This window comes from Malaclemys terrapin, chromosome 17 (genome assembly GCF_027887155.1).
Source record: "Malaclemys terrapin pileata isolate rMalTer1 chromosome 17, rMalTer1.hap1, whole genome shotgun sequence".
NCBI classification, from domain to species: domain Eukaryota; kingdom Metazoa; phylum Chordata; order Testudines; family Emydidae; genus Malaclemys; species Malaclemys terrapin.
In genome coordinates, this window is record NC_071521.1 from 23,761,918 (window position 1) to 23,789,725 (window position 27,808).

The following is a 27,808-nucleotide window of genomic DNA, read 5'->3' on the forward strand; positions in this document are numbered from 1 at the left end:
AGTGGGATCAGAGGATAATGGCCTGTAGAATGTGGTGTTAGAGAGCTGTCTAGCAGCCTCCTGGTCATATTCCAATTTATTCATGATGACGACAGCACCTCCTTTGTCAGCCTTTTTGATTATGATGTCAGGGTTGTTTCTGAGGCTGTAGATGGCGTTGTGTTCAGCATGGCTGAGGTTATGTGGCAAGTGATGTTGCTTTTCCACAATTTCAGCCTTTGCACGTCGACGGAAGCAATCTATGTAGAAATCCAGTCTGTTGTTTCGACCGTCCGGAGGAGTCCATGCAGAATCCTTTTTTTTGTAGTGCTGGTAGGGAGGATTCTGTGGGTTAGTATGCTGTTCAGAGGTATGTTGGAAATATTCTTTGAGTCGGAGACGTCGAAAGTAGGATTCTAGGTCACCGCAGAACTGTATCATATTCATGGGTCTGGAGGGACAAAAGGAGAGGCCCCGAGATAGGACAGACTCTTCTGCTGGGCTAAGAGTATAGCTGGAAAGATTAACAATATTGCTGGGTGGGTTAAGGGAGCTACTGTTGTGGCTGCTTGTGGCATGTAGCAGTTTAGATAGTTTAGTGTCCTTTTTCCTTTGTAGAGAGGCAAAGTTTGTCTTGTAAATGGCTTGTCTAGTTTTTGTAAAGTCTATCCATGAGGAAGTTTGTGTGGAAGGTTGGTTTCTTATGAGAGTATCCAGTTCTGAGAGTTCATTCTCCTTGTAAGTATTCTCACACTTCTTATCACACTGTCTGTACTCGGCTAGCTTGATTATCACTTCAAAAGTTTTTTTTTTTTTTTTTTTTTTTTTTTTCTCTTAATTAATTGGCCTCTCAGAGTTAGTAAGACAACTCCCACCTGTTTATGCTCTCTGTATGTGTGTATATATATCTCCTCAATATATGTTCCATTCTATGCATCCGAAGAAGTGGGCTGTAGTCCACGAAAGCTTATGCTCTAATAAATTTGTTAGTCTCTAAGGTGCCACAAGTACTCCTGTTTCTCAACAGTTGTGATTGTGAAATCTCTACTTCTATTGTTTTGTCTTTACAGACCCCACTTCTCTATTGTTTATCTGTAGGGTCTCTGTCTGGTTCTTTGATCGTTTCTGTCTGTGGCATAACTAATTTTGCAAGATTTAAATCAACTCAGGTGCTGGGGTCTGATTGGGTAAAGAATGGTTTTGTAATGGGCTAGGATGGGTGAAAAATACTGTCTTGCAGCACTTCAGTCTACAATGGTTGGTGATGGTAGAGCTAAGCAGGACTCAAGTTTCACTACAGACGCTCCCCGACTTACGAAAGCGTTCTGTTCCGGAATGCCTTGCGGAAGTCGAATTTTGCGGAAGTTGGGGGACGTATACCCAACAATTACACACACACACACGCAAAAAAAAGCTTACGGAACTTTTTCCGTAAGTGCGGGTTTGTGTAAGTCGGGTTTGCGTAACCCGGGAAGCATCTATATATAAAGTGGGGTCCAAAAGGAAGTTCTTTAGCACAGCACACAGCCCAAGATCAGAGCTGCCAGACCGCAACACCTGCCAATCAGACTGTGCAGAAGCTGGAGCCCCAAACGACCTGATCCTGCCTGGCCACCAGGAAAAGTTCCTCTGCCTTATTGGGAGTGGTGAGCATTGCCTGCTTAGCGAGTGTGTTCTGTTTTGGTAGCTGTTAATAAATAGAGGATATTACTGTGTAAGGCTCCTTCACTGGTAAAAGGCCCTGCAGACCCACAAAAGATTATGCCCTGAGCCCTAAGAACTGGGTAAAGGTGGGTGGGGGTGCCTATGTTACATCTTGAGCCCACGGAAGTGCCTAGAGTGTGTGGGTAACAGAATTGTCAAGGGGGAAAGGTCAGTTCTCAAACTCCCTTCTCCATTTCACATGGCCAGTAACACATCAGCAAATGGGGCTTATGCCCCCAAGTCTACAACAACACTCCCCATTCACCTCAAGGGAGGCTCCAGGCACAGGTCCAAGGCCACCTGTGGCTCCAAGATTCGGGGGTCAAACCCTAACAGCCCCAGCATGAACCCCAGGGAGTTGAAAGGGTTAGAGTCATCAGACTCCGCGGAGTCAAACTTGGCAGCAAAAGAAGGGCTGGTAAGAAATGAGCATTGATGAGATGGCAGAGGACTGGGCGGTCCCAGGAATGACAACAAAATGGACTGGTCTCTAAAGGCTGGCACATTCCCGTGGCAACCCAAACACAACAGCCCTCAGCTAGAGCATGGAAACTGACGCTGACTAGCACCAGGTGTGACACTGACCAGCAGGTTCCACAGCATGGAGAGTGAAAGCTTTATGAGTCCCTCTAGGTCACCGTTTCTCAAACTGGGGTCCACGAGGGTACTCCAGTGGTTCGCTGGCCCTGCTGATCAACTCCTCCCCTCCCTCTCAGTGCCTCCTGCTGTTCTGTGGCGTGGAGGAGGGCCTGGGAGGGAGGGGGAGGAGAGAGGGTGGAAAGAGGCAGGGAAGCGGAGGGGCGGGAGAGGAGCGGGGTTGGGAAGAGGTGGGGTGGGGCCTTGGGAGAAGGGGTGGAGTGGAGGCAGGGCCTGGGGCTGAGTGGGCGGTTTGGGGGGAGGGGTCCATAAAATTTTTAAAATCAAAATTGGGGCCCTTGATTTGCTAAAGTCTGGGAACCACTGCCTAGGTAAAACTCCCCAGTGCACCCTGTAACACAGTAGTGGGCACATGGTGTTCCCTGGGGCAGATCCTCATCTGGTGTAAGTCAGCGTCACTCACTTGACATGGAGCTGAACGGAGCCATGCTGACTTAGGGCAGCTGAGGGTATGGGCTGGGAATGCAGGAATTTGGTATCAGCGCCTTGTGTCCAGTGTTTGGCAGCCAATCAGCTTATCTGCACTGCTCTCCTCTTGCTGCTCTCACATCTCTTGCATTTTACATGAGGCAGAACTTGGTGACCCCTTCTCTGTTGGCTGAGGCAGCACCAAAAGGCGGGGCTGCTCTCCTGCCCTTGCCCTAGGGACAAGAAGAATATTGCTAATACATATCACTAAGCAAACACAAACAGATCTTTGCAGCCTCCCCCACCCCTCAGGGATAGGTAGGTGATTTTACCTCCAACTTATGGGGGAAACTGAGGCACAAAGTGGTTAGGTGATTTGTCCAAGGTCATGCAGTGCATCAGTTTCAGTTCAGGACTTAGAACTCCAGAGCACCTGATTGTCTCAGCTGCACTTTCCCGCGGCTCACCCGACCCCAGTCAGGGCAGCCCTGGGGCCACCGTGCAGGCCCCGTCTGCAGAGGGAAGAGCATGGCCTAGAGAGCAGACACGCTGTTCCCCTGGATCTGGGCCAGCAGCTCGCCCTAGAGCAGCAGCCTCACGGAGGCGGCAGAGGCTCCCAGCCACAAAGGGGCAGCAGTTCCTATGCACTGGAACCTGCTCAACTCCTCTCTCCTTCCAGCTCACTCAGAGGCGTGGGCCAATCCACACCCAGGACAAGCGAGCTCAATGCCGCTGCAGGCGATGGACCTGCACCTGCCGCCAGCGGGGTTGAATCTGGCCCCTGGCTGAGTGTGCAACCATCATGTGGCAGTACTAGTGCTGCATAACGGGGCTCCTGCCCCTGGCTTTGCATGCCCGCCTTGGGTGCTCACAGGGTGCCGATCCTTGGGCTCGCCCACCCGGGTCAGGTTGGAGCAGAACACGAGCTGTTCTGTTCACAGGGCGCGCACTGTGCCTGGATCCGCCAGGGGGCTTGTCGGCAGCTCCCTTTTGCTTCCAGCCTGCACCCAGAAGGAAGAGCTCTGAGGAGAGTGGCAAGAATGAACGATCCCAGGTCTGGGAACCCTGCTGCCAGCGTGGTTAGTCTGGATTTACCCCAGGCTGGCTTCCCTGTGCTCCCCAGTGGGGTGTGTATTTCCTTCTAGAGCAGCCAAGCAATGAGAAGAGGCAGGTTATGACTGGATGGGGCAGGGTCTTTACGACATGGGATTAGTGAGCTGAGCGGCCTTTCACCCCCTCTCCTCCCCAACACTGGGCGAAGCGCGAGGAGGCTGGACATGGCCACCACCTGGCTGCTGAGTGGTGTGAAATGGTCTTGCGGAGTCCCTGCTCCTAGCAGACAAAGCCAGCCACCTTTGCAAATCATTGGTGCCCTTGCCTGCTACCTTAGCAGAAGGAGGGAATGGCCAGTGGAAACCAACTGCACCTCTGCCCCCTAGAGAGGGGATCTGCAAATCAGGGCGATGCACTATGAGCACATATTGCTTGGAGTGCCCTCTAGTAGCAATTCTAAAAATATTACTATTGAGTACTGCAAATGCATGGTAAGACTACACTACCCAGAATCCTCCTGGGGAAGATTATTGTGACTGTGGGGACAATGAAAGCTAAAGCAAGGTGCAGTACTGGCAGCTCCCCTTGAGTTCTGGGGTGTTCCCTTGTGTAAACACATCCCCCTCTACTGACTGACCCACTAGAGGATAACAGTCTCCTACTGCTATCGGTAATGGAGTTACTCCTCCAGCTCAAGTGGGCAAGGCTTGTGGGTTGAATCTAAAGGGCCTGGGTTGGCCCCTGGCCACACCCCATGGCAGGGCGTGGGGGAGGGAGTCTGCATGGTCAGGGCCTCGCCTGGCCTGTGGAGGGTGGCTGCATTCACCAGGACTAGCAAGTGGCGCTTTCAGCAGCATGAACTGGTGGCTGCGCACCGTGGCCCAGTGGCTTGGCTTTGCCACGCAGGAGCTGGGCGCAGCATGCAGGGTCACTGTGTGCTGGGATGGGCAACAGCACCTTTGGTGACTGGGACTGGTGAGCGCAGCCCAAGACAACATAAGCCCTGCCCGCTCAGTGAGGGGGCCCCAGGAGCCAGCCAGCCTTGTCACTGGGCAAAGAATGAAGAGCGAGGGCCCGCAGCCGACTGAAACCCCAGGGGGTGACAGCAACAAAAAGCCACCCCTGCTGGTGAGGTCAGGGCCCCAGAACTCAGCTGATACCGTGGGAGAACAAACAAACGGGGGAGGCCATCCCAGCCTACCCACACCTCCGCCAAGGGGGTGGAGCCACAGAACACGGGCCAATGAATGAGCAACCGGGACACGCAGCGCACCAAGAGCGACAGCCCTGGAGGCTGCATCCCCAACCTGCAGGTGGATGCTGTGCCACAGGGCCCCCCCTGGGGTGGGGAGGGCAATTCAGCCGTGCTAGCAGAGGGATCTCTGGTGCTTTGGTTTTAAGCCCAGCTGAGGGCACACTGTAGCCAAACTCTGGACTTGGCATCACGTCCGGGTTGTTGGAGTCACACTGCATGAAAGAGATGACCCCCCGCCCCGCTTCTGCCATTACGTTCCCATCCACCTGGAGAAGCGGAGATCGCCACAGAAAAGATGCCAGGGAGAGGGAAAGCTGCTGGCATGGCCCCTGTGGCTTTGCTGGGTGATTGCACAGCTGAGATGTTTGGAATCCATGCCCCCTCCCACTGGCTCCACCTCAAATGCCCCCAGACAGGCGCTGCAGCTGGGGGCTGTTGCTAAGGTACATTGTCCTGGCCACACTCGCTGGGCGGCTGGTATTTGACAGTTTTAGTGCACCCAAGAGACGCCAACACTCATAAAAGTCATTCGCCTTGTCCAATGGGATTAACCCCCCCGGAATCCGTACGTGGAGCTGCACCCGTCTTGGGCTCTGGCGTGATGGCGAGCCCCAAACCCAGCCGAGACCCCATCTAAAACATGGGTAGGGGGCAGACTAGTGACAGGATCCCACCAAAAGCAGGGGTGCGGAAGGCTCTCAGATGCATCCAGCCAGGGGAGGGGTTCAGAGACAGCAAACCCACCATTTCACTTGGGCACTCTGGTGGAGGTGGGGCGTGGGGAGGGGCACCTGCTGCTTCCAGCCACATGGTGCAGCCCTGAGATGATGGTGGAGCTCAGCTGAGCAACAGGGAGTGGGGAGAGGTGACAGCTCGTCCCTTGTAGTCATTTGGGATGGGAGCACAGGGGAGGCACTCCCTGCCCAGGAGCAACTGGGCCCAGAAGGGCTGGTGCGTAGGCAGAGCCACGGCTCCCCACTGCCCCATTCTGGGCCTGGCCGGCTGCAGGGCAGGGGCTGGCTGCACACCTTGTACAGTGGGGGAGCTGAGAGCCACTGAACCAAACTGTAAACCCTTTAGCTGATGGAAACCACTTCAAGCCAGCAGCCCCAGCTCCAGCATACCTTGATCAGCCCCCCAAATTCTTTTCCTCGCCCATGCTCGGGTAGCTCTGGGCAGCTCCATCCCTCCTGCTCGAATGCAGCGCTCAGCCACCAGCCAGCTGGGAGTTTGCCAGCCCCTGGGGCTTGGGCGTTTGGGGGTAGGGTGGGCAGGCGACACCATGGGGAGCGCCAGCCACGGGAGCGGGTTTGGGGCATTGGGGGCAGTGCTGGAGTCCGAAGGAAGTAGCTGGGCTGAGCAGAAGCTCCCTGGACTCCAAAGAGACCAAGACTCTTGTGTGGCCCCCGGCTCGGCCCGTCCCTAAGTGCAGGGCACTGCCACAGCCTGGGGTGCTTCACTGGGACCCCGAGGCTGGTGGCATGGACACGCTAGCACACGAGGGCCCCTGCAGGAAATCCCATGGCCCAGGCAGGCCGGGCACGTCTTGGGAAGGTTAGGGAGCACCTGCTGCAATGGAGAAACAGGAGGGGAGCTAGCAGAGCACCTTGGGCTCTCAACTAAGATGCTGGGGGGTGACGGGGACGGACACACACTGCAGGCAGCTGGCTTCAAACAGCAAGTTGGCTGGACAGTGCCACAGCGGGGTAGGGGCTGAGGGTTAGAGCTGCTAGGCTGCAAGGAATTCATTGGTCCTAAGGCTGGCAAGGGATCCAATCCTGAGATACCTGCCCTGGCTGCAGTGAGGGGCCTCCCATGGCCCTCCATCCCCTCAGCCTTCCCTCCCCGACCCCCCGCATTACAACGGGGAGCACCCTGAGGAGAGGGTGCGTGTCTGTGCCAGAGGGAGGAAAGGCCCCTGGCCTGGAGAGCTCCTCTGGCACGCAGCCCTGCAGCATGTGCAGGGAGATGCTCCCAGGCAGGATTTGGCAGTAAGCCGAAGCTGGCAATCGTCCAAGCTTCTTTGCTGGGGCAGAGGAGAAACACGGATGGCAGCAGCTGTGAGCGTCCTCATGGGGCAGTCACCTGCTGCCTGGAACTGGCAGCAACTCCAGCACCAGCACAATGGCAGGGAGGGTGCTCATCACGCATCTTCCGTGCCCTGCGCCTGCCCCCTCTGCGAGAGGCTGTTCTGCACCAGCTCACTGCTGCTCATGCCTGAGCTTTGGCCTCCCACCCCGCCAGCAGGGAGCGCCGGGGATGCCCTCTGCATGGCAGGGCGGGGGGAGCTCCCACAGGATGCCTGGCTCTGGCCTGTGGGCAGGGGGCAGTCAGTAGGGCTGTATTTACACTAGGCCCAGCTGATTTCCAGCCCTGCGCACAAGCACAGCAGCCCCTCCAGAGAAACTGCATCCTGAACCCAGCCTCTGCCGTAAGAAGTGACCCAGCTGGGCGGCCCCTGGGAAACCCCCTTCAGCCCCCCTTCTTTAAAACACAGGCCACCCCTACCCCACCCCTCAGAGCCAGTTTCCCCTGGCAGGGCTGAGCCATGCCCACCCTGTGTGCAGGCACAAACACCCCTCCCACGAGCACACGTAATCCATGCCCACCCCTGCCTGTACCTCGCCCGATCCCTGCCCCATGCACGTCCATGCCATGCCCCCTGCACGCCAGCGTTCACTCCCCTCCCCCCTCAGCAGCTGCGCTGGACTTCGGCTAGAAGTGTAACCAGAAAACATTTGGCACTTTCCCTGAAAGCACCTGCCCCACCCCCCACAGGTGTCTGCACCCCCCAAACAGACACCCCCCTTCACAACACAGCTTTAACCCCTTGGAAACCATGGGGTGGCTGCTGCAGAGCACCACCTGAGCGGCCATCCAATGCCAGGGAGGTGCAAAGGCATGTGATGGGGTTCATTTAACCCTGAACTTGCTGGACTGTTTGCAGCACCGGAAAGGCCCAGTCTAGCACTCCGGGATTGCTCTTTGGTGATCCCGCTTGTTTGGGGGCTGGGGCCCTGCAGTAAGCGGCTCCCGTCACTCAGGCGTGGGGCCAGGCTTAGGGCAGGAGCTCCTTGGCAAAGATCACAGCTCTCCCCCCCACCGAAGCCAGAGCGAGCAGAGCTTTCCCTACAGCAGGCTGTTGTGTAAGGTGCGGGCTGGGATGGGGAGCGCCTGCTCGCTCTCTGCAGAGCCCCACGAAGGAGCCTCCCCCAATAAACCCAAGGGCTGCTGGCGCGGTAAGTCCCGAAGCCAGAGCAAGGCCTGCGGGGCATTGCCATAACCAAGAGGCTGTTCCAGGAAGGTGGCCCCCTGGAGAGCCACTGAGGATAAATCCTGGCTCAGGACACACTGGTTCCCTTACCGAGGAGCTGGGCAGAGGGCGGCAATGTCTGGGCGGGGTGGGCTGTGGTCCTTGCAGAGTGGCGCAGGGATGCCTGGCGGTGGCTATGTCTCCAGTGCAGAGCCCCCTTCCGTGGCGCTGCTTACCCCTCCCCAACTGACATTAGCTGGCCTGCGGACCCCCTCTTCCACCGCCACCGCTGCCTCTACAGGGCCGTGGCTGGGGCTCAGTCCCGCTTGAGCCATCCGAGAAAGAGTTACCGGGATTTGCAAAGCTCTTGGCTCATGCCCCGCCTCGGCCACTGTGGAGGAGGCTGGGGACTGGGGAGCCTTGCACCAAGAGCTGGGCTAGTTACTACCGTCAGTGACGTTCAGGAGCGGGGAGCAGCAGCATGGCTTTGAATTCCACTGGGGACACCAATTTGGGCAAAACTCCAGATGGGTTTGAGCCCCCTGGGGGCCCAGGCGGCCTGGCACTGCCCGGAGAGGAGGAGCAGCGTAGACGCTACCAGAAAAAGTCACCCTTCTGCAGTGCACCCCCGCCTGGGGGCAGGAGGAGCTCTCCTGCTGGGCCTGGCTCAGGAGTTTTATTCTCGCTGAGAATCCACAGAGACCAACTTGGCTCTAGATCCTGCTGCAACATGGGCTGGAAAGCCCTAGGCCCCATGGCTTGCAGGGCCCCAGCTCCCCCAGCAGAGCGCAGCCCAGGATTCCTGCACTACGAGCAGCCAGCACCAGACCCCACCTGGGCCCGGCTCCTCCATCCCCAGAGGAGCTGGTCACACACAACCCAGGGAACGCAGCCCTCTTTGAGCTGTTCCTTGGCTTTGCCCATAAGGCCAGGTTGGGTACCAGGCTCCCTGCCCAGTTATGCTGGGAGGGGTGGGAATGACCTGCTGCAATGGAGAAGAGGGAGGTGGGCTGGGGGGAGAACTGGGGGCTGTCGCTGCTGGCTTTGCCCTGGAAGTGGGTTATTGTCAGCCACAGATAAAGTGCATCAAGTGTCTTGGACCTTTTACCCCTCATGGCCTCCACCCTAAGTCAGGCACTGGCAGGCTCCCACGCTGGCCTGGCACAGCAGGAGCGTCCTGCCCCAGTCTACACGGCGCTCGCAGGGCCTGAGCACCCCACAGGATGGGGCCCTTGGCTGACTCAGCCCTTGGGAGGGGCTGGACGGGGACCAGAGGGATTTTTTTTCATAGATTCATAGATTCATAGATTCTAGGACTGGAAGGGACCTCGAGAGGTCATCGAGTCCAGTCCCCTGCCCTCATGGCAGGACCAAATACTGCCTAGACCATCCCTGATAGACATTTATCTAACCTACTCTTAAATATCTCCAGAGACGGAGATTCCACAACTTCCCTAGGCAATTTGTTCCAGTGTTTAACCACCCTGACAGTTAGGAACTTTTTCCTAATGTCCAACCTAAACCTCCCTTGCTGCAGTTTATGCCCATTGCTTCTTGTTCTATCCTTAGAGGCTAAGGTGAACAAGTTCTCTCCCTCCTCCTTATGACACCCTATTAGATACCTGAAAACTGCTTTTGGCAAGTGGAAGCAGCGTATGGGGACAGCTGTGCACAGGCCTGAGGGGAGGGAATGCCTACAGCATAGAGACCACGTAGAGCCTCATACTGTACAGAGCTACAGCGTGCACCTGTATAGAGCCGCATGCTGTACAGAGCTACAGCGTGCACCTGTATAGAGCCGCATGCTGTACAGAGAGCTACAGCGTGCGCCTGTATAGAGCCGCATGCTGTACAGAGCTACAGCGTGCGCCTGTATAGAGCCGCATACTGTACAGAGCTACAGCGTGCACCTGTATAGAGCCGCATACTGTACAGAGAGCTACAGCGTGCGCCTGTATAGAGCCGCATGCTGTACAGAGAGCTACAGCGTGCGCCTGTATAGAGCCGCATGCTGTACAGAGAGCTACAGCGTGCGCCTGTATAGAGCCGCATGCTGTACAGAGCTACAGCGTGCGCCTGTATAGAGCCGCATGCTGTACAGAGAGCTACAGCGTGCGCCTGTATAGAGCCGCATGCTGTACAGAGCGCTACAGCGTGCGCCTGTATAGAGCCGCATACTGTACAGAGAGCTACAGCGTGCGCCTGTATAGAGCCGCATGCTGTACAGAGCTACAGCGTGCGCCTGTATAGAGCCGCATACTGTACAGAGCTACAGCGTGCGCCTGTATAGAGCCGCATGCTGTACAGAGAGCTACAGCGTGCACCTGTATAGAGCCGCATACTGTACAGAGAGCTACAGCGTGCGCCTGTATAGAGCCGCATGCTGTACAGAGAGCTACAGCGTGCGCCTGTATAGAGCCGCATGCTGTACAGAGCTACAGCGTGCGCCTGTATAGAGCCGCATGCTGTACAGAGCTACAGCGTGCGCCTGTATAGAGCCGCATGCTGTACAGAGCTACAGCGTGCGCCTGTATAGAGCCGCATACTGTACAGAGAGCTACAGCGTGCGCCTGTATAGAGCCGCATACTGTACAGAGAGCTACAGCGTGCACCTGTATAGAGCCGCATGCTGTACAGAGCTACAGCGTGCACCTGTATAGAGCCGCATGCTGTACAGAGAGCTACAGCGTGCGCCTGTATAGAGCCGCATACTGTACAGAGAGCTACAGCGTGCGCCTGTATAGAGCCGCATACTGTACAGAGAGCTACAGCGTGCGCCTGTATAGAGCCGCATGCTGTACAGAGCTACAGCGTGCGCCTGTATAGAGCCGCATGCTGTACAGAGCTACAGCGTGCACCTGTATAGAGCCGCATGCTGTACAGAGAGCTACAGCGTGCGCCTGTATAGAGCCGCATACTGTACAGAGAGCTACAGCGTGCGCCTGTATAGAGCCGCATGCTGTACAGAGAGCTACAGCGTGCGCCTGTATAGAGCCGCATGCTGTACAGAGAGCTACAGCGTGCGCCTGTATAGAGCCGCATGCTGTACAGAGAGCTACAGCGTGCGCCTGTATAGAGCCGCATGCTGTACAGAGCTACAGCGTGCGCCTGTATAGAGCCGCATACTGTACAGAGAGCTACAGCGTGCGCCTGTATAGAGCCGCATGCTGTACAGAGAGCTACAGCGTGCACCTGTATAGAGCCGCATGCTGTACAGAGCTACAGCGTGCGCCTGTATAGAGCCGCATGCTGTACAGAGAGCTACAGCGTGCGCCTGTATAGAGCCGCATGCTGTACAGAGCTACAGCGTGCGCCTGTATAGAGCCGCATGCTGTACAGAGCTACAGCGTGCGCCTGTATAGAGCCGCATACTGTACAGAGAGCTACAGCGTGCGCCTGTATAGAGCCGCATACTGTACAGAGAGCTACAGCGTGCGCCTGTATAGAGCCGCATGCTGTACAGAGAGCTACAGCGTGCGCCTGTATAGAGCCGCATGCTGTACAGAGCTACAGCGTGCACCTGTATAGAGCCGCATGCTGTACAGAGCTACAGCGTGCGCCTGTATAGAGCCGCATGCTGTACAGAGAGCTACAGCGTGCGCCTGTATAGAGCCGCATGCTGTACAGAGCTACAGCGTGCGCCTGTATAGAGCCGCATGCTGTACAGAGCTACAGCGTGCGCCTGTATAGAGCCGCATGCTGTACAGAGAGCTACAGCGTGCGCCTGTATAGAGCCGCATGCTGTACAGAGCTACAGCGTGCGCCTGTATAGAGCCGCATACTGTACAGAGAGCTACAGCGTGCGCCTGTATAGAGCCGCATGCTGTACAGAGAGCTACAGCGTGCACCTGTATAGAGCCGCATGCTGTACAGAGCTACAGCGTGCACCTGTATAGAGCCGCATGCTGTACAGAGAGCTACAGCGTGCACCTGTATAGAGCCGCATGCTGCATAAAGACCACCTACAGGGCACACGGTAGAGACTCACTGTATAGACACTATATAGAGTGCACTGTATGGAGACTCATATCGTACAGCGCCCACACTGTATAGCAGGGGTGTAGCCACGAGTGGGCCTGGGAGGGCCGTGGCCCACCCCTCAGCCCCAGCTCTGCTCCGGCCCCAGCTTGCCCCACTTTGCCTGCCTGCCCGGCACTCCAGCCACGGAGTGGGGTTGGGGCGTGGGGGCTTGCCCTGCTCCACCTGCCTGGGGCTCCTGTGGGCAGCGGGAGGCTTTCCCCCCTTTGCCCAGCTCGAGAGCCCTGTCAGGGGTTTACCTCACTCCAGCCGGGGAGCAGGGTTGGGCACTTGCCCAGCTCCATCCACCCACCCGGTGCTCCAGCCAGGGAGCGGGGTCGGGGCGCGGGGGCTTGCTCTGCTCCGTCCAACGCTGCAGCTGGGGAGCGGGGTTGGGGCAAGCCCCAGTGCCCCGCTCCCACTCCCTGGCTGGAGCACCAGGTGGGCAGAGCGGGGCAAGCCCCCACACCCCAATCCTGCTCCCCGGTGGTGGCGCCCTTTTTTCTGGGGCCCTCCAATTGGCTGGGGCCCCTGGGCACGCCCCTTTGGCCCAGTGGCTAATCCACCACTAAGAGGAGGACGAGCTTCAGGTGACCCAGTGAAGGCAGAGGAGTCCTCAAAAGAGGTAGGCCTGCCACTTGGGGGGCCAGGCCCGGCGAGGGGCGTGGGACGGGAGCCATTGCCGCTGGAGAGCGGGGTCTCCTCCCAGAGCTGGGTGTGCACCTGGGGCCCCTGGCCAGAGCGTCCACCACCCCCAGCAAGGTCCTCCCACCCAGTCATTGCCCGCCCACCCAAAGTTGGAACCCACCCAAAATGTTCCATCCTGGCTACGCCACTGCAGTCTAGAGCCTCAGGCTGCATAGAGACGTCTAGCGTGCCCACTGGGACTCATCCCATACAGAGCCCATGGGGGGGCACGGTATACAGACTCATACCATATAACATGCTATATAGAGACTCAGACACATAGGGCCAAATTTTCAAATGAGAGACACAAATGTGTCTGTACAATCCAAAGCCCCTAGCATGCTCCCAAGCCCCCTCTGCACTCACCCCCATGTGCCAAGACATGGCCCTGAGCCCCCACTGTACAGTTATGCAACCAGGCGGACAAATGGGAACCGCTGTGCTAAGACACTGGGGCTACTTGCAGAGGCCAGGTTGAAAACATGCCCCTTCCTGGCTATCTTCAGAATTAAACAAGGTGGAGACGGGAGGGGGGAGAGGAACTGTCCGCTTGGGAGCAGCTATGGGCAAGTTTGGTGTCTAGGCAGTGGGATGGAGTGGGCATGGCAGGGAACTTAAAATGATTGCTCTGGCCACACTTGCTTAGAGGTAGCCGTGTTGTCTAGTGGTTAGATTTAGGGAGTAGCAACAGGCAGGGTTCTACGCTGAGCTGTTATTAGAACAGCTGCAGGCCAGTCGCTTGTCACCCTGTGCCTTGGCCAAGCCCACCTGGGAATCAGGTTAAACAAAGAGAAGGCAGTGAAAGAACCTCACTGGACCTGTGGCACTGGAGTTACCCTCCACAGAGCAGCCCTCTCCTCATGGCAAATCTCACGTGACAGGGCCAGCCCCACCCCTCTCTCCCCACCAAGGCCAACCAGGATCTAGAGAACTCAGCAGACCCTGCCCTGACTAGCCAGTGGCCACAGAGGCAGGTGACCTGAGCCCCATGGAGTCCATGGATCTGCGCTGCCCCGTTAGGACAGCATCTTCCCAGGCCTCCCCGGGACCCACGCACCAACAGTTATCTGCTAGAAATGACAGGAAGATTCTGACTGACCAGTTTAGCGCGTCAATAATAAAATACCTGTCTACAAAGGGGACTAAACAGGCAGCGCTGGTCACATGAGGTCGTCCAGGAGGTTGGGGCTGGCGACCCAGTCCAGGGTCCGTGGCTCAGAGGCGGCCATGATCATACACATGAACTGCTTTCCAGTCCGCCTGTCAATGGGGTAGATGGTGGTGGGTGTGAACCTCTTGTTGCTCTCCACAAAGTCGCACAGCTGCTCGTAGATCTTGGGGAACTCATGGCGCAGGAAGACGCCTCGGATCCGCAGCTCCCGCTGGATGTTGATGAAGCAGACCTCCCGGGCCTTCCGCCCTTCCTCCCCCTCCTTGTCGATGTCCGCCGTACCAGGCGGGGGGGTCAGGATCAAGGTCTCCATGTCCCGCTCCTTCTTTAGGATCTGTTTCTCAGGGCTGGAGGAGGCTAAGGCCACCTTGGCATATTTCCTGACTGTCGGCACCTGGACCTTGGGGGATGGCCTCACAGGCACTTTTTGTCCAACGGCCACGGTTACATTCAAGAGGAAACATTCCTCAGGGTCGTACTGGCTGCCAGACACCCCCAACTCCCGGGCATAATCCCCCAGGCTCTCCGCATAGCCCTCCAGCTCCCGCAGGGACAGGTAGGTGGGGGACATCAGCAGGCTCTCCAAGCCAAACTGGAGGAAGTTCTCGGCCGAGCCTGAGCTGGGGAAGCCCAGGAACAGCACCCCTCGCCCCCGGGAAAGGTACCCCACCTTGGCGATGCGCGAGAAGGCCTTGTGCACCTCGGCGTTCTCCCGGCAGAACTGCAGCACGTGCCGGCAGATGCTCCCAATACGCCCGTAGATGCAGCTCTCCTTGTGGGTGTCCCAGTCCTCGCGGCGGCAACTCCGGGAGCAGTAGTATGTATAGCAGCTGTGGCAGGACTTGAAGTAGAGGCAGGCATTGAACATGGTCTCCGTGCGCTTGCACTTGGCGTTTGAACACATCATCATGTCGTCCTCATCCGCGCTCAGCTCCGGGGAGCAGTCATCCTGCTGCTTCTCAAAGCTGCTGCTGGAGACAGACATGGCGAGTGAGCGGCCACCCTGCTCCTTGCGTACGTCTCTGTGGAAGGAACTCGGGCCTGGCTGCTCCTTGGTGGGCCTGGGCTCCCCCACCAATAAAGGCAGCGGCTTCCTGGCCTCCGGCTTCCTGGCAGGCCCAGGCGCATCGTTGTCGATCAGCCTCTTGAGCTGGTCTGTCAGGCTGTCCCCGTTGCTGGGGCGGGGGCTGGGCGGGGGCTTGGAGTCGATGACCAGGTCTGTGATCAACTCGTCCAACTGCTCCAGGCTGCGCTGGCGGGCGGAGCTGCTTTGGATGGTGTCTTTGGCAGTGGGATCCGAGTAGTAGTGAGCGGTGCGGGAGCGCTGTCCATCCCGCCCGGAATCCAGCATATCCCAGCTGGCCGAGCGCTTCTCGCTCTTGCTCAGCCCATTGGCTTTGATGTCGTTGTCGGTGATGGTGATTTCTGGGGTGACAAACCAGGAGCGGCCCAGGGGGCACCGCCCACCGTCTGCATGCATCTTCTCCATGATGGAGTTCTCCGAGAGGGAGAGCGCTGCATAGCGCTTGGGGGAACTGGACAGATTGATCACCACGGGCTGCCGCCGGTCGTCAGGAGATAAGGCACGGTGCTGCTCCCGGGCGAGCAGGTTCTCATAGCTGCGCCCGCGGAACATGGGGTCTTCCCTGCGGACACTGGGCGCCAGGATGTTGTCCCAGGATTTGGAGTAATGCCGGGTATCTGTGCCTAGGCGGGGCTGGTTGGCGCTGTAGCTGGCATGCCAAGAGGAAAGCAAGGCCTCCTGCCCAGAGGGATGAGGTGCAAAGCGGGACATCTGCAAGGTCTGGTAGGGCAGTGCACCCCGGTCCGGGCAGTACCAGTCGCTGAACTGCAAAGGCTGGGTGCTACGGACATGAGGGTACGTCCGCGAAATGGATTCCCTCTCGTGGTATTTGCCATAATCCTCAGCATAGAACAACCGGGAGGAGGTGTTCAGAGCGGGGTACACCCTGGGGTCCTCTGTATAGAGGGGTTTGGTGGGCATGCCCCTGGAGGCATAGAATCGAGGGTCTTCTCTGTAGAAGGTGTGGGCAGGGGCTTCCTGGATGGGGTAGGTGCGAGCCTCTTCCACGTAGAAAGTCCTTGGTGGGATGGTGTGGATATTACCTTTGGCTGGGTCCTCTGTGTAGAAGGGCTGTGGAGGGAGGTGGCGCCCTAGGTATGGGCGAGGACACGCCTCGTAGCCAGAGCTTTTCAGTGGCATGCCGAGGCCAGGGCACCTGGCTGGCTCCTCTGTGTAGAAGAACTTGGTGGGCACATTTGGAGTGGAGAAGGTCACACAGCCCCTCTCGGGATAGTCCTGCGGGGAGGGCACGGCCTGGTAAACCTGGCCTCGGGGGTCACCTTCGTAGTACTCGTTGGGATAGGGCAGCCTGTGCTCCCCGCTGTAGGATTCGCTGGGTGTGGGAGTGCGGGACATGGACACCTGCCTGCTACTTGGGATGGTCAGGCTCCGGATAGCGCCGGGCGGCCTCGGCCAGTATGGCACCTCCATCCTGCTCTGGGCCTTCAGGCTGCGTGCCGCGTGCACCAGCACCGCCTCATCTGGCTTCATGTCCATCCGGCACTTGACATGCAGGCTTGTGGCCGGCCTCCCACCAGGGGCCTCCTCCGGGCAGTTGCTGCTGACACATAGTGGGGAGATGCGGCTGGTGCTGCTCCGCTGGGGCTGCAGCTTGATGGGGTGTACCTCATTCATTGGGGCCTTCATTGGGGCATATCCGCTCCCCCTGCGCGGGGACGTCTCCGTCCTCGCAGGCTCCCTGGAGAGGCGCAGAGCCTCCCGTCCCCGCCTGGCCGGCATGGGGGGAGACGAGGATGACATCTGGATGGGAATGGGAGTGAAAGTGGATTTCACCCGAGGGGCGCTCTTGGACCTCGCTCGCCTCTTTGGCTCCGCCCGAGCCAATGGCTCCTTGGAGCCTTCCCTGCCATGAGGGGGTGGCCTGGTGTTCTGAACGTCCGGCCTGGGAGGAGCCTTCCTGCCTCCGGAGCCTGAGGAAGGCTCGGGGGTGCCCGGGTGCCGGCAGGGGCGCTCCATAGCAGAAGCAGGGGCCAGCTGGTCGTCGAGCAACTCAAGGAAGTCAAAGCTCCTACAGTGGCGCTTGTTGAAGGGCTGCGGGTCGCGCGGCAAAGACGCAGACATGAAGGCGTCACATTGTGTCAGTGGCTGGCAGACGATGGAATCCCTGGGTGCTGGGCACTTCACCTCTAGGTCTTGATACACCATAGACACCAGTATGTCAGGTGGGTCGGTTCGTGTCATCTTAAACAAGCTCTTCCTTCTCCAGCTCCTCTTCAGATCATCTCAGGGAAAGCCAGCCAGCCCTGCAACAGGAGAGAGAAGGGGCCTTGAGTCTCATTCTGCAGAGGCCCGCTCAAGACAGGTTATTTTTGAAAGCTCCTGATTTTTAGCCAATGTCATGATTTTGGGGGCTTGACTCATGATCCCGCAATGCTTGGGGTTGGCAATGCTGGTGGGTCTAGTAGGCACATGTGCAAAGGTGTTCATGCTGGGGTAAGAACTGGAGCTGGCCGAATGGTGGAGAGACAGTGATGGGGAATTCCAAACAGCCACGGCCTGGTTCAGAATTGGTGAGAACAAGGCTTATTCACATGCATGTTTTGGGGGGGCTGTTCCTCTAGGAGTGCCCAGTCTGCTTGTGACCAAGGGCATCCAGTGCTCAGATGCTACAGTGCCAGAGGCCAGGGCCATACCAGAGATACCATGAGCAGGCATGGCCCAGGATTTACAGAGAGGGTCGAAAATCTGAATTTTCATTATGCAGGAAACTTCACTATTCCCACATTTGTTTCATTCAGAATCGGGCCACAGCAAAGTTGATGTATCAACATCTTTTGCCAAATGGAAAGTTTTGATTCAGAAATGTTGCCACATTTTGTTTCAGCTTAGTTTGACCTTAATCTGTGTCTATCTGAGGCATCACAGTGCCTCATGCTTCCATCCTCCTCTACTGGTTGAGCTCCTTGACTGGACTACACCTCCCATGATGCACCATGGTTGTGTGACTCCCATGATGCACCACAGGAGTTCAATCGGAGGGAGGCTGTGATGCATCATGGATGATGTACTCCAGCCAGAGAGCTTAACCCATAGAGAAGAAGTGGGGGGGCATGAGACACCACAACAGCTCCGGTGGACAAAGATTAACATCAAACTGATCCAAAAGGAATTATTTTATTTTGATTTTTCTGAAGGCAAACTGGAAAGTTTCAGCAAAATTGAGATTTTCTTGTGGAAAATTTCAATATTTCAGGAAGTGCAGTTTTCATAAGAAAGAAAGAAAGAAGTTTCCCAGCCAGGTGAATTTATCAGTGCCCGTTCATTCCCTGCTGCCAACCCACCAGGAGGGAGTTGATAACAGAACACCCAGAGCAAAGAGAATCATGGAAACAGAGAGACCATGTCCTGGTTGCTCCCTCTCTGGCTTCCGGCCAGCCTGCTTTGAACCCAATCCTCCTCTCGTTTGTACCGCAGAATGGCATGGACCGCAGTGGGATTACTCCTGATTTACACCCGTCTGAGTCCCGCTGGACCAGCCTTGTGCTGATCTGATTGCGCCCAGGGGCTCTGGGGCAGGGAGTGGATCTGGTGCCCTATACAGCACCAAGCCCTTCTTGTACAGGTGCAGCAATTCCTCATTCTCCTTTTTGTAAGTCTCAGTCTCCCACAGAGGAAGCGAACACAGCACCGTGTGACTTACGCAACCAATGGTACATCCCAGATAAACAGTGGCAAGTATGCAGACAACCCCTGCCAGCTGAACAGAGGGCAGGGATCCATTAAATCAACTCGCCAAATTCCACACATCGTGTCTCTGCAACCAGTAATCTGACCAGCTCTACACAGACCCACACTGGCACGTGTAAACCAGCACCTGCATGCATGGGATAAACAAGCACAGCTGTATCGGATGGGCGTGGCTAATTACAAGGATGCTTGCAGTGAAGCTGTGTCGGAGAGCTCAGCTCTAGGGGACACAGGTCAGACCCCCCACAAGGTCTAAGCGCTCTGTCTAGGGCCTGTCAAAGCAATGATCTGCTGCTTGGGATACAGGGCTGGTGGTGTAATCAGAAGTCCCTCCCACTTGGTCTGGGCTTAGAGAGATCTGTCTGGTGGCACTAGGCAGCACAGATTGTGTTTGTCTGGAAGCTAAGAGCCAGAGAGAACCACAGGGACCGGCTGTGTCCAGCAGCCTCAATCAAGAATCACCTTTATGGTCCTTGTGTAACCCACACACCTTCTGGGTGTGGGATTCTGTCCCATCTAGTGGCACTGAGACCAAGTAGCGAGAGAGAGAGAGAGTTAAATGAGTCTGCTCTACAGCCTTAGCTACCAGCCAGGTGGCTTTTAGCTCCTGTGGTAGGGTAGAGGCTCATGCATGAAGCGCCCGAGGTCCCCAGTTCAATCCCGCCCACCAACGACCGGGGTCTGTCAGCGTTCCACTTGCAGCCCTGTCCTACCTCTCCCAAGAATCACCCCCCAGGGCTGACAAGAAGAGCACTGCAGGGTGGTCTGTACACAGCACGGTCGAGGGATGTCCCAGATTTGTCTTGTGCACCTCACTTAAAAACTACTTGCTTACAAATCAGACACAAAAAAGGACCACAGCACACTATTGCTGACTTTCTCATTTTACCATATAATTATAAACTATCCATTGGAATATAAATGTTGTACTTACATTTCAGTGTATAGTCTCTAGAGCAGTATAAACAAGTCATTGTCTGCATGAAATTTTAATGTTACTGACTTCACTAGTCCTTTTCTGTAGCCTGTTGTAAAACTAGACAAATCTCTAGATGAGTTGATGTACCCCTGGAAGACCTCTGCGTACCTTCTGGGGTACACATACCCCTGATTGAGAACCACTGTCCCAGGGTACATCTACACTACAGCGGGGAGTCGATTTAAGATACGCAAATTCAGCTACGTGAATAGCGTAGCTGAATTCGACATATTGCAGCCGACTTACCCCGTTGTGAGGACGGCGGCAAAATCGACTTCTGCCGCTTTTTGTCGGCGGCGCTTACTACCACCTCTGCTGGTGGAGTTAGAGCGCCGATTCGGGGATCGATTGTCGCGTCCCGACGGGACACGATAAATCGATCCCCGAGAGGTCGATTTCTACCCGCCGATTCAGGCGGGTAGTATAGACCAGACCTCAGGCACCATGTGCATAGAAACCTTCCATTACAGTGCAGGTCCCTGAACCAGGCAGGATGAGAGCTTGCCACACACTCACAAGAGTTGTATTTCTGCAGGGTTGTTTTTGGCAGGGATACCACTGGATGCAGACGTTCTCCTGGCTAGAATTCTCCCCCGCCACAGGGAATCTCTCTCCACGCATGCCTGGGGCCAGATTTTCAGACCCAGGTGCCTGAATGGGGAATGCATGTGCAAAGATGTGGTTATGTGTGCAAAATAGGGGCACCGCCCTGCAGATTTTGCTCAGGCAGTCACCTGCTTTGCACACCCAGCTGTGCAGTTTGCACACCCAGTTACATGCCTGCGTCCATGTGTTTTGCATGAATGGCAGCATTTCTGCATGTGCAGACACTCTCTGGGCCTGTGCACACAGCATGGCTCAAGGGTGGCAGTGGTACTTTGCACTTTAAGCACAGGCATTTGTGTCTAAAATCTGGTCCCTGAGGATGTAGTAGGGCTTCTAGAGAATCAGCAGGGGTCCCGATGCAGCTGGGAGCTCTGCTCCCTCCGGGGAGCAGGGTCATATGCACCATACACTGGTATGCTGTGGGCGTATGCCTTGCTCTAGTGACTGGCCCCTGCAGCTACTGCCCACAGCCTGCTCCTTTCAGCTAGTTCTCGCTCAGCTCACGGGTCAGAGGCCGGAGCTTTGGATGCTGAAGAGCCCCGGTTTGACCCCATTGCAGACGGGGGTGCTGTGGGCAGATGGCCGTGGTTTGTAAGGCCATACCAGTGTGAGGGGCAGGGGCAGGCAGCCAGCTTGTGTTAGACTACAGAGAACGTATCTGGTCTGAAGCCCTGGTAAAGGTTTGAATCATACGTTCAGTCCTGCTCTCCCCATTATTACGGTGTTGGGGAGCAGGGCCGTCTGCGACCAGGAGGACTAAAAAAATCAAAACTCGCCTCAGACACCTGAGGCTGGGAAGGTTTCTGGAGCAGGAAGAGAGTTTGGGCAGCTTGTTTGTTCCTACCTGGTCTGATGGCAGTGGTGTGTATTTGGGTGGGCAAAGCTGGCACAGGCTGCTGTGTCAGCTCCATGCTGGGATCCGCTCTGGGGCTGGAAAATAAAACACATCAAATGAATCCAGGAAGTTACTGCTCAGCCTCCTGAGGGCAGGAGCTGGGCCTTCCGTGCGCCGCCCTGCTGAGCCCAGCTCCAGCCCCGTTCAGCCCTGGGGTCCCTCCTCTGTGCAGGGCCACACGGCATCTCCCTGGAGAGCTCCGGACAGACACTGAGATCTTGTGGGACAGAGAGAGGACCAAGCAGGTCAAAGTGACATGGCCACGATCCTGCCAGGAGTAAGAGCCTCTGCTCCAGAGTCCTGGGAAAGTGGAGAGAACATGTCTCCCTCGAGGGGCCACAGCCAGCATCGAGGATATCAGCCGACTACTTGGTCACAGTGAGAAGAGTTTTCCCAGCCTCTGAAGGGGCAGTGGCTTGTGCCTTTGGTGTTGGAAAGCCCAGGTTCTTATCCTGGCTAGTGTTGCATGGTGGGTTATCAAAGACCTTTCCTGATGGGGGCAAATCACTACAGCATGGCTTCCCCGGGGTGGGGTCAGAGCTGAGGCTAGACACTAGACACCCCCTTTTTCCTTTTCCAGGCAGTGAATTAAGATAGTGGCCCTCTCCCCTCATCTCTGGGCTGTGACTGGCTTCAAGAGAGCTGCTGCTTGCACCCCTTTGCCCTTCCTGCCACATCTATGCTGGATCTCTCCGTGGTGACTACTGCTTCATTTGTAATGAAAGAGGAACCAGCCCAGGGGGACCAGGGCTCTCAACTGCCAGGCCCCGGCACAAATTAAGCACTGGTGGTGACGCTGCTGGGGAAAATAGTTCCCATTGACAAAATCTTTCCTTCTTGCACCTCCCAGAGTGCTTTGCAAACTATACACCATCAGCTGTCACGTCAGCCAGCACTAGCAGGCAGTCCCCTCTGGAACAGAACACCAGAGCTGTTTCCCAGCTGTGCCATGGTGCATTCTAAGCAGCTGTCCAACTGGAAGTGCAGGGGAACTTTACAAAGAGGGAAGCTAAGGGAGCTGGAATTAGGAAGATTGCTGGGAGAAGTGCCAGGAGGAGTTTTCTGGTGACTGGCCCTTGATCTCGTGAAAGACAGCACAAGGAGAATGCCACCGACAGAATCACCATCATCTCACGTTAGCTTTCCCTGGAAGTCTCCCAGCCAAGTGCTAACAAGGGTGACTCTGCGTAGTGAGGAGAATTAGTTGGTGGCTAGTTGTAGAGACTAGCACTGCCGCATGTGAGCCCTCATACAACACACCTGAGAAAGGGCTGATGAGTGGTGGAGTCAGAGCACGTGGCACAGCCCCTCAGCACCCAAGGCCAGCGAGTGCCCATGACTCAACCCCCTGCCCTCTGCTCTCCAGGTACGTGTGCCAGTGGCCCCTACAGATCACCCCGCTTGCTCAGCCCCGGGGCTTGGATGGAGTTAAGAGGAACCCTCCCCCACCCAGCAGCACCTCTGCTGTGATGCACTGAAGCCCCCGAGGCTCTGAGCTCCCCTGCCCAGGGGCTGAGCAGAGCAAGCTGCCTGGCGAAGGCCAGTGAGTGGCACCCAGCCCAGCCGGGGCCTGGGGTCCTCTTGGGAGCAGGTACTGAGCTCATGGTGCTGGCATCCCCGCTGGAGCACACAGTTGCCATGGTTTCGCTGTGCTATTTCTCTCTGTGGAGGAGCAGTATGTGCGGGGGAGGCACAGGAGGAGGGCCGGGGCGTTGCAAGGGGAGGTTAATGTTGCTCACAAGTGCCGCATTGATGTGGGGGGAGGCAAGGTCGGATTAACTCTCCTGTGGGCCCGTGGCCATTAGATTTTGTGGGGCCCTTGTATACAAGTCTTTTTCCTAATTGAAAACAAAATTATCACAATTATGACATCGAGGCTATTAATGCTATACTAAACTTGCCTTTTAATTAACATAAAGACGTACCGTGGTTACATTTCAGTTTTAAAACATGTAGAATATAGTTAAGTTTATTCACAATAGCCTCCTTCTTACCTTAGAACAGCTGTTATATTAGTTTCTTTCTGGGAGGGAGTTGGGTGCAGGAGCGGGCTCCAGACTGGGGCAGAGTGTTGGGGTGCAGGAGGGGGTGAGGGATACAGGCTCTGGGAGGGAGTTGGGTGCAGGAGGGGATTCTGACCTGGGGCAGAGGGTTGGGGTGCAGGAGGGGGTGTGAGGTGCAGGCTCCGGCCGGCAGCGCAGCAGGGCTCAGGCTGCCTGCCTGCATGCCATGGCCCCACGCCGTTCCCAGAAGCAGCTGGCTGCTAGCATGTCTCTGCGCACCCCTGGGGGGAGAGGGACAGTGTGTCTCCTTGCACTGCCCACGCCTGCAAGCACCACCCCCACAGCTCCCATTGGCCAGTTTCCGGCCAATGAGAGTTGCGGGGATGATACTGGGGGCGGAGGCAGTGTATGGAGCTGCCTCCCTCCCCCCAACCAGGGGCCGCAGAGACGTGCCAGCAGCCGGCTGCTTCCAGGAGTGGCGTGGGGCCATGGCATGCAGGTAGCCTGCCTGAGCCCTGCTGCGCAGGGACCCCCCCCCCTTGCCCGGGGCCCTGGGCTGCAGCCCCTAAAGCCCCTGCGTTAATCCGGCCCTGGGGGGAGGCTCTGTGTTCACTGAGCAATGGGGATGGCATGGTCAGGGCCACAGGTGTGCCCCCTACACAAGCAGCAGCCATGCTACTGCCCCGGGGCCAGGACTGGAAGCTGTGCTAAACCTGCCCATGGTTTGGGGCTTAGATTGGGCAGATGCCCAAGTGCTGGGCTGGGATCTGCTGACTCGGGGCACCAGGCCACTGAACAGAACGTCTCTCACCAGCCTGCCCGGGCAGTGGGCACTGGCGGGGGCAGGCTCTGTGGCTCATCCCCAAGCTTGCCAGGCCCCATGGGAATGATCGATAAACTCAACTGCTCAGAGAGGACACCCAGCTGTGGTGCCAGGCCCAATCGGACCTGGGTGCCCATGTGGGAGAAGAGGGCCACATCCCTGGGAGGGATGGAGCTCATTATGCCCTCACCATACAGGGGCCATCAGGGAACTTTCCCTGCCGTGGCCATGAGTTCGAGTGACCCTGAGTCTGGCTGGCAAAGGCTTTGCTGTGATTGCTATCGGCACGGCAACAGCTTTACACTTCCCATGTTGAGTGGAGTGCGGGCAAAGGGAAGCACAGATGCCAGCTGGGGCACTGTGAACCTGCCACACTGCAGCCTGTCCCAAAGGGGCTGGTGCGTCACTAACCCTGTTCTACCGACGGGGAGAGGAGCAATGTGCTCAGAGCCGCCCAGAACAAAACACAGGCACCTGGGGCACAGCCTCCTCCAGCAGCCCAAAGGTCTCCCCTGGTGCCTGAAATGGCACCCAGCACCACAAAGGGCCCCCACCAGCTCCCTCCTCCCCTCAAGGCCAGCACAACCCCCAACCTGCCAGCCCCCCAGCACTCCCCAGCACAACCCCCAACCTGCCAACCCCCCAGCACCCCGCAGCACAACCCCCAACCTGCCAGCCCCCCAGCACAACCCCCAGCACAACCCCCAACCTGCCAGCCCCCCAGCACAACCCCCAACCTGCCAACCCCCCAGCACAACCCCCAACCTGCCAGCCCACCAGCACCCCCCAGCACAACCCCCAACCTGCCAGCCCCCCAGCACCCCCCAGCACCCCCCAGCACAACCCCCAACCTGCCAGCCCCCCGGCACAACCCCCAACCTGCCAACCCCCCAGCACCCCGCAGCACAACCCCCAACCTGCCAGCCCCCCAGCACCCTGCAGCACAACCCCCAACCTGCCAGCCCCCCAGCACCCCGCAGCACAACCCCCAACCTGCCAACCCCCCAGCACCCCACAGCACAACCCCCAACCTGCCAACCCCCCAGCACAACCCCCAACCTGCCAACCCCCCAGCACCCCCAGCACAACCCCCAACCTGCCCCTGAAACTGCCAACCTCCCAACACAACCCCCAACCTGCCAACCCCCCAGCACAACTCCTAACCTGTCCCCGAAACTGCCAACCTCCCAGCACAACCCCCAACCTGCCAACCTCACAGCACAACTCCCAACCTGCCAACCCCCCAGCACAACCCCCAACCTGCCCCTGAAACTGCCAACCCCCAACCTGCCAACCCCCCAGCACAACCCCCAACCTGCCCCTGAAACTGCCAACCCCCAACCTGCCAACCTCCCAGCACCCCCCAGCACAACCCCCAACCTGCCAACCCCCCAGCACAACCCCTAACCTGCCCCTGAAACTGCCAACCCCCAACCTGCCAACCCCCCAGCACAACCCCCAACCTGCCCCCGAAACTGCCAACCCCCCAGCACAACCCCCAACCTGCCAACCCCCCAGCACAGCCCCCAACCTGCCAACCCCCCAGCACAACCCCCAACCTGCCCCCGAAACTGCCAACCCCTCAGCACAACCGCCAACCTGCCAACCCCGCAGCACAACTCCTAACCTGCCCCCAAAACTGCCAACCTCACAGCACAACCCCCAACCTGCCAACCCCCCAGCACAACCCCCAACCTGCCAACCCCCCAGTACCCCCCAGCACAACCCCCAACCTGCCCCCGAAACTGCCAACCCCCAGGATCCCATAGCACAGTTCCTGACCTGCCAACTCCCCTGCACCCCACAGCACTGCCCCGCCCTGCCAACCCCTCAGCACAACCCCGAAACTGCCTCCGACCTGCCAACTCCCCATCTAGGGTGACCAGACATCCGAATTTTATAGGGACAATCCCGATATTCAGGGCTTTGTCTTATAGGTGCCTATTGCAGATGACACTAAACTAGGAGGCGTGGTAGATACACTAGAGGGTAGGGATCGGATACAGAGGGACCTAGACAAATTAGAGGATTGGGCCAAAAAAAACCTGATGAGGTGTGACGAACTGGGACTGTTCTTACTGTGGTCTGTGAATGCTGACAGGGGAGTGTGGCTGGGATAGTCTGCATTGGGGGATGGGAGACTGACCGGAGAATACCTGAGCATGTAACATGAGAACCCAGGAAGGGGTTGAAGGCCAGGTGATACCTTGGCCCGGGAAACTGAACAAAGGCTGTGGGAGGGGTCGCTGAAGGCAGAGTCTTGGGAGCTGGGAGGCAGAGATTGCTCTGACCTCCCAAGGGGGGCTGGGATGCCTGGGACCCCCAGATGGACCTAACTGAGGGGGGCCCTGTTGTCGGTGCCTGCAAGACCTATCTTGGACTGTATTCCTGTCATCCAAATAAACCTTCTGCTTTACTGGCTGGCTGAGAGTCATGGTGAATCGCAGGAAGCCGGGGATGCAGGGCCCAGAGTCCCCCGATACTCCGCGACATGAGGTTCAACAAGGACAAGTGCAGAGTCCTGCACTTAGGACGGAAGAATCCCATGCATTGCTACAGACTAGGGACAGAATGGCTAGGAAGCAGTTCTGCAGAAAAGGACCTAGAGGTCACAGTGGACGAGAAGCTGGATATGAGTCAACAGTGTGCTCTTGTTGCCAAGAAGGCTAACGGCATTTTGGGCTGTATAAGTAGGGGCATTGCCAGCAGATCGAGGAACGTGATCGTTCCCCTTTATTCGACATTGGTGAGGCCTCATCTGGAATACTGTGTCCAGTTTTGGGCCCCACACTACAAGAAGGATGTGGAAAAATTGGAAAGAGTCCAGCGGAGGGCAACAAAAATGATTAGGGGTCTGAAGCACATGACTTATGAGGAGAGGCTGAGGGAACTGGGATTGTTTAGTCTCCAGAAGAGAAGAACGAGGGGGGATTTGATAGCAGCCTTCAACTACCTGAAGGGGGGTTCCAAAGAGGATGGAGCTCGGCTGTTCTCAGTGGTGGCAGATGACAGAACAAGGAGCAATGATCTCAAGTTGCAGTGGGGGAGGTCCAGGTTGGATATTAGGAAACACTATTTCACTAGGAGGGTGGTGAAGCACTGGAATGCGTTACCTAGGGAGGTGGTGGAGTCTCCTTCCTTGGAGGTTATTAAGGCCCGGCTTGACAAAGCCCTGGCTGGGATGATTTAGTTGGGAATTGGTCCTGCTTTGAGCAGGGGGTTGGATTAGATGACCTCTTGAGGTCCCTTCCAACCCTGATATTCTATGATTGCTCCCACCCCATCCCAATTTTTCACATTTCCTATTCGGTCACCCTGCCCCCAGAACCCCACAGCACAACCCTCAACCTGCCAACAGGGCCGTCCCTAGCTATTTTCTGGGGCCCTACACAGCTCCCCCACCGGGGGGTGGGGGGAGGCCTCTGCGGGGTGGGGGGGCTGGCTTGGGGGGAACCACCCCCCAGCACTCACTGGCGGCGCGGCTGGGGTTGGGTCCCTGCACTTCCTGCCACCGGTGAGTGCAGGC

The 27,808-nt window shown here is 57.2% G+C and overlaps 1 protein-coding gene across 4 annotated transcripts in view; it reads right to left on the reverse strand.

Moving 5' to 3' along the window:
- The window catches only part of AJM1 (apical junction component 1 homolog), a 49,349-nt gene that overhangs the window by 11,371 nt on the left and 10,170 nt on the right, over positions 1 to 27,808 (reverse strand). For 2 of the 4 annotated variants that reach the window (XM_054007620.1, XM_054007622.1), the window contains exons 2-3: positions 21,406 to 21,491; positions 14,140 to 17,532 (exon numbers count right to left, since the gene is read on the reverse strand). In XM_054007620.1, the coding sequence (XP_053863595.1) occupies positions 14,174 to 17,470 (3,297 nt within the window). In that variant the 5' untranslated portion in view covers positions 17,471 to 17,532; positions 21,406 to 21,491 and the 3' untranslated portion in view covers positions 14,140 to 14,173. Of the gene's footprint in view, positions 1 to 1,002; positions 2,982 to 14,139; positions 17,533 to 21,405; positions 21,492 to 27,808 lie in introns of those variants that run through there. The other 2 variants (XM_054007623.1, XM_054007621.1) reach the window with 2 other exon arrangements.